Here is a 13,062-nt window from a genome sequence, read left to right as displayed (position 1 = left end):
TGCCCGCTTCGCTAACCAGTGCACTGGAGACGTAGCTGCTTCCAGTCAGCAGGGAGTCAGACCTCCACGCCCTCAGCCACCACGTAGAGGAGGAGTAGCACCACGGGTATATGCACTTGTTGCGGAGAAAGAAGTCCTGGGTGACGAGGCTTACTTTGCTCAGGAGACATTCACCATTGATGCCGTCGTCGAGGGTGACCCCGAGCAGTTAGACGCTGCTACCATCACAGGTATCATAGATCTTCATGGTACTACATGCCACGTTTTGTTTGATACGGGAGCTACACATAGCTTCCTAAGTTTGAGTACAGCGAAGGGCTTGGATGTGATGGATATGGATACAGCTGAGAGATATAAAGTGCATACCCCTTCAGGAGAGATCCTGTCAGTGACCGGGGTGTTACGCGGTGTCCCTCTAATACTCTGTGGAAGGAATCTCTTAGCTGATCTGATTATAGTACCTATTCAGGGGTATGATTTGATATTGGGAATGGATTGGCTGACCGTGCATCAGGCACATATTGACTGCCACCGGCGGGTGATTCAGTTTGCAGATGCGGCAGGGAAGTTTGAGTTTATGGGAGACAGAGCACGGAATCCTTTCCCGATCATATCAGCATTTCGAGCCAGCCGAATGATTCGGAAGGGAGATGAGGCGTTTCTCGTGGTAGTGACAGCTACCCAGGAGGCGGAGATGAGGTTGGATGAGACGCTTGTAGTTCGTGATTTTCCCAACGTCTTTCCGGAGGAATTGCCAGGGTTACCACCGGAGAGAGAGGTGGACTTTTGCATTGATGTGATTCCAGGTACGGAACCGGTATCTAGGACTCCGTACTGGATGGCTCCAATAGAGATGGCAGAATTGAAGAAGCAGTTGAATGAGTTGATGGAGAAGGGATTCATTCAGCCGAGTGTTTCGCCTTGGGGAGCACCGGTGCTATTCGTCAAGAAGAAGGACGGTAGCATGCGATTGTGCATTGACTATCGAGGACTTAATCAGGTAACCATTAAGAATCGGTATCCACTGCCGAGGATTGATGAGTTACTTGATCAGTTGCAGGGTGCACAGTGGTTCTCGAGGATAGATTTGCGCTCGGGATATCATCAGATTGGTGTGAAGGCCGGGGATGTGCAGAAGACGGCTTTCCGTACACGGTATGGACATTTTGAGTTCGTCGTTATGCCTTTTGGACTGACGAACGCTCCTGCAGTATTTATGCAGTTGATGAGCCGTGTATTCATGGATTACCTCGACGAGTTTGTCATCATCTTCATTGATGACATATTGATCTACTCACCGGATCGATGCAGCCATGAGCAACACTTGCGTCTGGTATTGCAGCGTTTGAGGGAGCAGAAGTTGTATGCGAAGTTCAGCAAGTGTGCTTTCTGGTTGCAGGAAGTTGGATTTCTGGGCCATGTGATTTCGGCTCAGGGCGTACAAGTGGATCCGGCAAAGATTGAGGCTGTGATGGAGTGGAAGACGCCTACCAATGCCACAGAGATCCGCAGTTTCTTGGGATTGGCAGGGTACTTCAGGAGATTTGTCGAGGGTTTTGCCAAGTTGGCAAAACCAATGACGAAGTTGACAGGGAAGAATGTGCGGTTTGATTGGACACCAGAGTGCGAAGTAAGCTTTCTAGAGCTCAAGAGACGACTCGCGACCGCACCTATCTTGGCATTACCACAGCCAGGTACACTTTATGAGGTTTATACCGATGCGTCGAAGCAAGGCTTGGGTTGCGTATTGATGCAGGAAGGACATGTGATTGCATACGCATCCCGACAGCTGAGGAAACATGAGGAGAATTATCCGACGCACGATTTGGAGCTGGCAGCAGTGGTACATGCGTTGAAGATTTGGAGATCCTATCTATATGGAGAGAAGGTTAAGCTCAACACTGATCACAAGAGCTTAACCTATGTGATATCGCAGAAGGATCTGAATCTTCGACAGCGTAGATGGATTGAGTTGATAGCTAATTATGACTTGGAGATCGCATATCATCCGGGCAAGGCGAATGTAGTCGCAGATGCCTTAAGTCGGAAGAAGATTCTATCAGCTATTCAGATACTCTCATCTTCGCAAGAGAACATAGTTGAGTTATCAGCTATGTTAGGACATATGGAAATCGAGGAGGATCATGATATGAGTTTGAGGAGACGTGTGATAGAGGGACAAAGTCATGATCCGGATTTGCAGAAGATTATTGAGGAAATTAGCAGATATGGTGAGAAGGGATATCAGATGGATGAGGAGCATGCATTGAGGCTCCATCAGCGACTGCAGACCGTCCGTTCCGGCGGTCTTGGCCAGGTCACGCGACGCCTCTTCCTTTCTGCTTAGTCACCGCCGCAATTTCGGCCTCCCTTCGGCGTGTGCCACCTCCTGCTTCCCGTGGGACGCAAGATTTCGCCCCCAAGTTCACCATTCTTCAGCCATTTCACCCTCTCACGCTCTCGCAACTCTCTCTCAAAAGTCCGAAACTTCAACCTTCGATTGGAGCCCCGATTTCGATCGAAATCAACAAATAAACACATCAATCAACCTTACAGAACATCCCCAACGAAACCCCAAGCTCGAATTTGAGCTAAATGAGTGTTTCGGATTATGTCCGAAAATGATAATCAAATTGAAAATGGAGATTTGATTGCTTTGCGTGAAAATTGCATGAAATTGGTGTTAGATTTGGATTCCTGATGTTCTAGGGATCATTTTTATGTATAATTTGTTGAGTTTGGTGCAAAAATTGGAAACCCGAAGTTCTTGGTGCGCCTAGACCGAACGTTCCAGGCATGGACCGCCCGTTCTAGGGTTTGCAGGGTTTCGGGGGAAGAAGACGAGTCCAAACCGTCCGTTCTGGACCTGGATCGTTCGTTATGACCTAGAACGTCCGTTCCACCTTTCGCGGAACATCCGTTCCAGCTTCGGCCAGACCGAAGGGACCAAGCCACCAGACCGTCCATTCCAGATGGGTAGACCGTCCGTTCTGGACCCCTTTCTCCCCGTTTTGGTTCGTTCTTTCGGACCGAACGGAATCCGATGCAACCGACCCCTATACGCGACCTACCTAAACCCGTTTTCCACCCGAACCACATGAAACTTGAATGAAACCGACTTACGGTAAGTAAAACCTTCGGAACGAGCTGAATTGGTAATCCGAAATGGTCGGAACCCAATTTGATCGGATCGGAGGATAAAAGAATAAAATGAATGTAAAGGAACGAGATAACCAAAATGTCAAGTAAAGACGTGTGTATATCCGATTGAAGTATAATAATATATGAATGCATGTGATTGGGGAATCGGGTAGTTGGCATGGCGTGAGACTTTATTCCGGAGGGCCGGGATATGGTTGAGCGTGTGATTGTAGCGGGTTTGAGGTGATATCCCGATGGTTGCATTGTTGGGATCTCCTCTTTATGATCTCTGACCCGGGTCGGGTTTCATATTGAGGAGGCATGATTGTGATTGATTGAGAGGTTGTCAGTTGTGTACTGACTTCGCTCGACATAGTCGGTGGTGGCCTGGAGGAGGCACCTGGCGCTCTGGTATCGAGAGGTGACATCGGTATCAGAAGGGATGGTTGATGTATTATGTTTTATGGAGTAGGGATTTGGATGACGTATTTTATTATTTCGGCGATTGCCGAGGAGAGCGGGGGAAGTGCATTGCACATGGAGCGTCCTTACCCATGTGTGTGATGCACACGTGGAGACGATTTGACGGTACACAGAAGGGATGGTTGATGTATTATGTTTTATGGAGTAGGGATTTGGATGACGTATTTTATTATTTCGGCGATTGCCGAGGAGAGCGGGGGAAGTGCATTGCACATGGAGCGTCCTTACCCATGTGTGTGATGCACACGTGGAGACGATTTGACGGTACAGTTATTACTGAGAGACCCGATGGGTCGAGCTATGACTTGTGTACATATGTCCTGGACTGGTGAGACCAGATCCGGTGTGGTGTCCTATGTGTGCGATGCACATAGAGATGATTTGACGGTTATGTCCGATGATACATCATGTGGACTGAGTGTGTGTGATAAGTGAATTACTTGTGCGATTGAGTGAACTGTGTTTCATGGCATGAAGTGTGTATATATGTATACACTTATATCTAGTGTGTGTATAATATTGCTTGTGTTTGGCCATTTGCAATTTGAGTATGATCTTCGGGTCTAACCCGAAGTACTCACTAAGCACGTAGCTTATGGACGTTGTTATGCAACATTTCAGGCATGGACCAGTATTGGCAGCAGCAGGACGAGGGTGCTGGTGACGCGTGAGGAGATATCTGAATCATGTACTTTTCTTTCTTTGGACTTATGTTGGTTTGTACGGGCGGTGACTTGACCATGTATTATATTATAGTTACCGTCCTTATGTTGGTGTGTATACTACTGTACGTGGGTTTGTAAACGTATACTTGTTTTTCCGCTGCGTGTGTAATAAAATAAAATGTTTTTAAATTCCCGCTATTTTATTATATGTTTGAGCGTCCATGTGACACAACTCGTGAGCGGGAGACGGGTTACGGGTGTCACACCGTGGGATGTAAGTGGGTATTTAAAATTAAACGACATGCTAATGGTTCTTTTGACAGGTGCAAAGTTCGTCTAGTTGCCAAAGGATTCCATCAACGTCCGGGGATCGACTATCATGACACGTTCCGTCCGGTGATCAAGCCGGCTTCCATTCGACTTGTGTTGAGCATTGCCATGAGTCATGGGTGGTCATTACGTCAACTCGACATGAATAATGCGTTCCTACAAGGTCACCTACATGATGATGTTTATATGATGCAACCATCCGGTTTCGTCGATCAAGATCGACCTTCACATGTTTGCAAGTTGCACAAGGCTTTGTATGGGCTCAAACAAGCACCGCGTGCTTGGTACAACGAGCTACGTCAATTTCTCATATCCTCGGGCTTCAAGAACTCACTGGCCGATACCTCTCTTTTCATCTTCTGCAAGCATGGCATCGTCATTTATGTTTTGGTTTATGTCGACGATATTGTGGTCACCGGCAACGACACATCACGCAATCAACAGTTCATCCAACTCCTCTCCGATCGTTTCTCAGTCAAAGACCTCGGCGATCTCAAATTCTTTTTGGGTGTCGAGGTCTCACGATCACACAAGGGACTCTTCCTCACACAGCAACGGTATGTCCAGGATCTCCTTAAGCGTACCAATATGCTCCATGCAAAGTCAGTGGCTACACCAATGTCCTTAACGACATCACTTATTCTCAACTCTGGCTTGCCATTAGAAGATCCTACCGAGTACCGGAATGTAGTTGGCAGCCTACAATATCTCAATTTCACAAGGCCGGATATTGCCTTTACGGTAAATAAGTTATCACAGTTCATGCATAGCCCGACGAGTGATCATTGGCAAGCGGTTAAACGAGTACTCCGTTATTTAGCCGGCTCTCCATCTCTCGGTATATTCATGTCTTCGACAAACTCCTTTGATCTCCATGCTTTCTCGGATGCAGATTGGGGTGGCAACCGCGATGATTATACATCAACTAGTGCTCACATCGTCTACCTTGGCGAACACCCCATCTCTTGGTCCTCCAAGAAGCAACGCACCGCCGCACGCTCTTCAACCGAGGCCGAGTATAAGTCTGTTGCCTCAACTGCGGTTGAGTTGCGGTGGCTCTCCTCTCTTCTATCTGAACTCGGAGTTCCGATGACAACTAAACCTGTCATATTTTGCGACAATGTGGGCGCGACTTATCTTTGTGCCAACCCGGTTTTCCACTCGCGAATGAAGCACGTCGCGGTTGACTATCATTTCATTCGAGGTCTAGTCCAAGATGGTCTCCTTCGCGTGACTCATGTCTCCTCTCAAGATCAACTTGCGGAAACTCTTACGAAGCCTATAACCCGAGCCCGGTTTGAACTCCTTCGTGTTCGAATGGGTCTCGCTCATGCGCCTCATCTTGCGGGGGCGTAATGGAAAGGATATCTCTTGATATCTCTTTTGTTATCATATGCCAATATTCTCTCTTAATCACTCCTTATTCTTTGCTATTTAGTTAGTATAATTCACCTACGTCAATTGTGTATAAGAATGGGTTGTATTCATCAATAATATTCAAGGTGAACTATATTCCAAACCCTAGATATCGTTTAGAAACAAGTGGCAGCGATATGACAATACCTAAAGTTTTTTAGACCCTTCTAGCTTATTATTTCGCCTCGCTTCCTCTTCTCTCTCCGCTTCATCTTCAGGTCCCTCTCCCTCCCATGCGCCTCCTCTATTCATCCCTACCCTCAGTCTCTCCTGCTCCGCCGGATCGAAAAGCCTCGCCTCCGCCTCCTCTCTCTCGTTCTTCGCCATCTCCTTCCTCACCTGCTTCCTCTTCATCGCTTTTCGCTTCTCCCTCCGGCTTATCGCCGTCGATTCTCCGCCTCGCTCTCCTTCCCCCGCGTGCCGTTGGGTTGCTCCATTTTCGGATTACACGATTCAGACCACGTTGGTTCTCCAGTTGCCGAAATTTTTTTGAGGACGAACAACTCTTGGGAGAATCAGGACAAGTCCTCGTCGATTGTTTCCTTACCGGGTCGATTGGTAGAGGTTAATGATTTCCTGTACATAATACATAAGATGAGTTATTTATTTACTTTATATATTATATAGGGAAAATCTCAAAAAAATACTGAATTTTTCAATTTTAACAAAAAAAACACTTAACTTTATTTTTTATCAAATAAACATTAAACTTTTTAAACGAATCTCAAAAAACACTGAACTTTTTAAGTGATCAAAAAAATACCTGAACTTTTCTCCGATTATCAAAAAAACACTGAATTTTTTTAGTGATCCAAAAAAATACATAAATTTTTTTCGATTGTCAAAAAAGCTAAGAAAAATAATCTGACATATTTGCATCTGATTGTGCAACATCAGTCATTTTATTTATTTTGACAATCGTTGAAGAGTTAAGTGTTTATTTTGTCAAACTTAAAAAGTTTAATGTTTATTTGATAAAATAAAAAGTTCAGTGTTTTTTTTTCTCAAAATTTAAAAATTCAGTGTTTTTTTTTATTTTCCCTATATATTATGTTGTGATATTAAAATTGAGAAATCATAATTTTATAGGTTAAAAATTATAATGTATAAAAAAAACCTCACATAATAATTTCATTTTTCTTCTTTCAACTCTATTGATTTATTCCCTGTATTTTGTTAGGCATTATATCAAAAATATCATTCATTTATTATTTTGACTTCAACACATATCCTTCTATATATGTGATCCATGTAATCAGAAATATCGTCTGGTCACATATTGGTCTTATTGATCATAACGTTAAATTTATGGTGATCACACTAATTCATTATATTTATCCCTTATATATCTCACTAATTGTTTAATTAAAATATTATAAATTTAACGTTATAACCAATGAAATCAATATATGACCACATTATATTTCGGATCAAATGGATCACAGTTGGAGAAGAGTATGTATTGAAATCAAAATAGTAAAGGGAGAGTTTTTTTATAATGTCCCATTTTATTATAATATAAAAATTTATCATATATATATATATATATATTAGTTTGGATTTTTAATTTTAAGTTGTAAAAAAATTCTTAATTAGTGATATTTATATCCACCTAATTATTCTATCCATTTATCAATTACTATTTTCTCTAGTTCTTTTAACGCACTAGAAATTAAATCCTAACTACTATTTTTTTTAGTTTTTAATTCTAAATAGTAACTCTAACTTTTAAATTCTAAACTTTAAATCATACACAACTTTAAATTTAACTTCTAAATTTTAAAATGATACCATAGCATTAGTGTGCCAAAAGCGAGAAAGGAAGGCCTCCTGGGGTTTTCTCGGTTAGAACTAGAAAGGGCTATTATTCAAATATCTCTTTACCAGAATAATTATATATGGATCATAACGTTAAATTTATGATGATCATACCAAATCACCATGGTCACACCTTACATATCACATTAATCACTTGGTGAAATCATCGTAAATTTAACTTTATGACTAATATAACTACTATATTACATAATATAGTTATTCTAATCATGGTCATATTTGGAGTATATGTACAAAATTAGTTTTATTAAAATGAGAGTATTTTCGATTTCCAATTCTACCCTTTTTCCCTTTATTTATTACTGTCTAAGCCGCTGTTCCTCGAGCCTTCTCCGCCTCTGTGTTTTTGTGCTCGCGAACTCTCTGGCAGTTTTTAGATAGGGATAGGGAATCGTCGCCGGAGTCCGATCTATTATTTATCACGGTTTTTGGTGCGCTTTGACAATTCTTCATGGGTTCAGCGAAGAGGAAATCGGCAGAATAACCGACGGATTCTACTCCGCCGCAGAAGCTGAAGAGAGAGGATGATTCTCCCGTCACCATCGAGTTGGTGGGTTGCATCCACGATGTCTCGTACCCGGAAAATTACGTTCCTCTGGCGACGAAGACTGGTCCAGGAAATAAGAGACCGGCGAAAGAGGTCCCATTCACTCTCGACCCCTTTCAGTCTGAATCTATTAAGTGCCTCGATAATGGCGAGTCAGTCATGGTAAGCTCAATCGAAGTTGTTTGGTGGGTTTTTTTTGGCGATTTCTAATCGGTTCAAGCTCCAAAAATTTCTACGATTTAGTAGCAAAGTGTGGAGATTTGTTTTAGGGGTGATTCAATTGGTTTTCAACTGCTAGTGTAGTTATACAATTGATTTGGTCTCTAAATCTAAATTCATCTTTTGTGTAATCCCTTTACTGCGAAAAACTGGATGGTTAGTTATTTCCAAGGAACACCTATTGGGCTCAGTATTATCTATTTAGAAAACAAAAAACTCTCATAAAAAACCTTCCTTTTATTACAACACAAACATTACACAACATATACTTTTACACACACATATACGGGTGGTCTTTATCTCATTGTCCCTTTCAAAGAGATTCCTTATCTCTCCACTTTGAACACAAAAGAAAGACACATATTTCTCTAACATAATTCCTATATATATAGACCTATAGAGATAACTACCCGTAACTACATATAACTGTTCTAATTTACACTTACAAAACTGACATATAACTGCACCATAACTTATCTAAAACTGCTTTTGAGTCACGTTCCCAACACTCCTTAACTCAAAAGCTCGTCAAAATCAACGTCTATCTTCTCTTCTTCGGCTGAATCCGACGATACAGTCTCTTCAATCTCTCTTAAGACTTCTTTCTCATATTCCAACGCATGAAGAATAGATCTGCAACTCGTTGCTCCTCTTACAATCCAAGCTTTCAATATTTAAATGACTTGAACGTGTACTTTGAACAACACAAAAACAGGAAGTTGCAGATTACTATCAACTTTCACAAACCCTCTTTCTCGACAACTTTAACATCACACAAATGTTTTTTTTCACAGCAACAAACCCCACTAGTGAATCAATTTGATTTGGCTTCTCTTTTGCGTGACCATAACACACTGACCCATATCAATCGGTCTTACCGGAAACTCAGCCGCAATCCACCGAAGTCTCCATCACCGACATACCGAGCCATCGAGCCTCCTCCGTTCTAATAAAATCTCGAACAACTCTCACCACAGGCCCAAAAAGACCATATACGGCTCTGATACCACTATTATTTCTTTAGAAATCGAAAAACTCTCATAAAAACCCTTCCTTTTATTACAACATAAACATTACACAACATACACTTTTACACACACATATACGGGTGGTCTTTATCTCATTGTCCCTTTCAAAGAGATTCCTTATCTCTCCACTTTGAACACAAAAGAAAGACACATATTTCTCTAACATAATTCCTATATATATAGACCTATAGAGATAACTACCCATAACTACATATAACTGTTCCAATTTACACTTACAAAACTGACATATAACTGCACCATAACTTATCTAAAACTGCTTTTGAGTCACGTTTCAACCACTCAGGAAAAAAGTTTCCTAGTTTCTTTTTGGTTTAGAGGAACAGTGGGATTTGTATGAAAGTAAGAAATTTCTGATATCCGTGTTAATATGTAGGTTTCGGCTCGTACTTCTGCTGGGAAGACGGTTGTTGCTTCATATGCTATTGCCATATCTTTTGAGGGAGAAGAAGAGGGTTATTTACACATCGCCCATTAAGGCGCTTAGCAATCAAAAGTACAGAGATTTGAAAGAAGAGTTTGCTGATGTTGGTTTGATGACTAGGGATGTGACAATTGAGTCTAATGCTTCTTGCCTGGTAAGTAGCCGTAGCAATATAGACTGAAATTGCTTTATTTGCTAGTCTTTCTTAGTTGTGACTTCGTTTCAGGTCATGACGACAGAGATCTTGCGCAACATGCAGTATAAGGGGTCAGAGTTTATGAGGGAAGTTGCATGGATCATCTTTGACGAGGTACGTAATAGATGTGGGTAATTAAATAGGGGATATATCTAAAGTACCCTTTGACTGCTTTACGTACTTTTGCCAATACCCTCCAACATCAAAATTAAAAAAAAAGAGTGCTACACAGTTTAAAAGACATTTACACCCTTATAAAAATCTAAAAAGACGAAAAAACCTTTTTCACAATTTAAAAAATTGAAAAAACAAAAAGGTGATTATTTCTCTCTCCTAAACTCACGATGCATCTCTCTTCTAGCTCTGAAAATCTTTCTCTCTCCTACCTCTTGCTATATGTTCTTTCTCTCTCTTCTGAAATCGTTGAATCTTTACCCAAAATTTGAAAAAGTCGAATCTCTCGCTATCTATTAAACTCTCATGCGATTCAAATAAGAAGTAACGTCGCAAACGAAAAAAAAAGACTTCTACATCAGCCCAATACTCATCTTAATCGACATCTTCGAACGAGATCGAGAACCGAATACAAATTAATGAGTTAAACGATCATCGGGTAGGTTACTTATTTTTTTCTCAAGTTTGCTAGATTTTGAAAATTTTTTATGTTGATTTTAAGTGCTGGCATGAGGATTTGATGGATAGAAATTTAGGGTTATGTTTTCGAATTTTTTTGGATTTCAAAATAAAATATTGGGATTGAAGTCAAATAATCGATTGTGATGTGAAATGGTTAAAATCGAGTTGATTTGAGTCACATGGATGTATGGATCGATATTTGGATGATGAATAATATGTTAATTTGGATCACACTCATATAGGTGATAGAGTTCGATGTAATTTATGTCACATAATTGTATGGTCACAAGGTGAAAAAGTCACATGTCACAGGCTGATTTAAGTTACGTGGTAACAAGTTACAGAGTGATTTAGATGGCATCGTCACAGGTCATATGATCGGTTTAGTCACATGGTCACAGGTCACAAGTGACATGGTCACAGGTCACAAGTGACATGGTCACAAGTCACAAGTGACATGGTTGCAGTTCACAGGACAGTAGGTCACATGGTCACAGGTAACTTGGTTACATGGTCTTAGGTCACTTGGTCACATGTTTCACGGTGACTTGGTAACATATGATCACATGGTACTATGTTAATTTGGTCACATGGTACCATGTTACACGGTCACATGAGAGTTTATCCTATTTGGTCACATGGTCACATGTCACAAGTTACACAATCACATATATCATGTCACTCGGTCACACGGTACCATGTTCATTTGGTCACACATTACCATGTTCACTCGGTCACATGGTACCATGTTCACTCGGTCACATGGTACCATATCACACGATCATATGGTGACATGATCCAGAATGCTGACATATTTTTTTTGTAGCACATTGAGGAGATAATATATGAAGTGCTCCAAGTTTATAACTGCCAATAAGGTGGCGGAAAAATTCAACTTGGGTATGCAAGAACAACATTAAAGTGGATTTCAATGAGAAAGTGCTCCAAGTTTATGATTGTCAATTGAGACTAAAGGAAAATGTAGAAAAGGTAGTTCAGAAGTTAAGTCATCTCATTCACACGGTTTGTCTCCTTGTAACCGCCATATTTGTCAATGGAAGTGTTGAGAAGTAGAATAAAAAACTTATTTATGTTATGAACTTTTTTTTTTGTTATGACCTTTTGTTTGTTTATTATAAATCTACATAATTTTATGTTATGATATTATGTTTTATGTTTATTTTATATCTGAACATATGGGATGAAAAATATTGGAAGGTAAAAATTTTAAGTTGAAAAATTTTGGAGGGAAAAAAATTTAGGTTAAAAAATATTGGATGCTTAAAAATATGGATTGAAAATATTGGGTCCCACCAAAATCAGGGAAGAATTGTCAACCGTAACTTTTTTGTACACTTGGATTACACTGGACCCCATCATAAATATTACTGTTCAAACTGGGACCCACAATATTTCGGTCACAGTTGGTCACAGTTGGTCACAAGGGTTGATTTAGTAGATTCTTTCAAATTAATCGATCTGATTGTCATCACTGTTGGTTGTAATGCTCTAGGATGATCCGTGATATGACATTTTGACTTTGTATTGATTCATTGATTTATGAATGCGTTACATTCCCGTTATATGATTGGCATGTTTGTTATATTTCGGCATCCTTGAATCATTATAGAATGATTCTAAACTCCCTGGTCAGTTATCATTGTGGGAACAATTGTAGATCGGGAATGGTTCTCGAGGCTACTACCACTGCGAATGGGCCTACAGGGTCACACACCATTAGGGATGGACTTATATGTGAAGTATCGGAAAGAAAGACTTAGATTTGGTCGAAAAACGGTTTTCGGATCAAATCAGAGTGTCGGGACGGTTTCAGCCTTCTGACTCGGACCGAGTCAGTACTTGACTCGGACCGAGTTAGTTCCATGCGAGTCGAAGTCCAGAAAGTGTTTTGGGCTTGGCTGATGTTTTGACTCGGTCGAGTCAAAGTTTTGACTCGGACCGAGTCAATACTAAATGGGCCGAGTCAAGAGTTGACAATGAGCTTGGGCTGATTCGTTCTGACTCGACCGAATCAGAGTTCTGACTCGGACCGAGTCAATACTCGGAAAAAGTCTCTTTTCACAAGGATTAGGGTTTCTATCTTATAAGGAGGTGTTGGACGC

At 41.0% G+C, this 13,062-nt stretch overlaps 2 protein-coding genes and 1 pseudogene across 2 annotated transcripts in view; all 3 read left to right on the top strand.

Moving 5' to 3' along the window:
• The window catches only part of LOC104810198, a 3,217-nt gene extending 870 nt beyond the window's left edge, over nucleotides 1-2,347 (top strand). The window contains exons 3-5 of the mRNA XM_010536394.1: nucleotides 20-817; nucleotides 1,001-1,155; nucleotides 1,312-2,347. Of these exons, the coding sequence (XP_010534696.1) occupies nucleotides 20-817; nucleotides 1,001-1,155; nucleotides 1,312-2,347 (1,989 nt within the window). The remainder of the gene's footprint in view (nucleotides 1-19; nucleotides 818-1,000; nucleotides 1,156-1,311) is intronic.
• Nucleotides 2,348-4,247: 1,900 nt separating this feature from the next.
• Nucleotides 4,248-5,975, top strand: LOC109116546 (uncharacterized mitochondrial protein AtMg00810-like). Its single transcript, XM_019202184.1, has 2 exons — nucleotides 4,248-4,291; nucleotides 4,613-5,975. The coding sequence occupies exons 1-2, from the start codon at nucleotides 4,248-4,250 to the stop codon at nucleotides 5,973-5,975; spliced, it is 1,407 nt and encodes a 468-aa protein (XP_019057729.1).
• Nucleotides 5,976-8,322: 2,347 nt separating this feature from the next.
• LOC104810197 overlaps nucleotides 8,323-13,062 on the top strand; it is a 75,590-nt pseudogene continuing 70,850 nt past the window's right edge.

The sequence above is a fragment of the Tarenaya hassleriana genome, unplaced genomic scaffold, assembly GCF_000463585.1.
Source record: "Tarenaya hassleriana unplaced genomic scaffold, ASM46358v1 Cleome170, whole genome shotgun sequence".
Taxonomy (NCBI): domain Eukaryota; kingdom Viridiplantae; phylum Streptophyta; class Magnoliopsida; order Brassicales; family Cleomaceae; genus Tarenaya; species Tarenaya hassleriana.
This window is presented reverse-complemented; position numbering and strand designations above follow the sequence as displayed.

Coding starts and splice junctions, on each gene's coding strand:
- LOC109116546 (XM_019202184.1), top strand. CDS start 4,248: ATGGACCAGTATTGGCAGCAGCAGGACGAGGGTGCTGGTGACGC. Junction 4,292..4,612: donor GACGAGGGTGCTGGTGACGC/GTGAGGAGATAT, acceptor TTCTTTTGACAG/GTGCAAAGTTCGTCTAGTTG.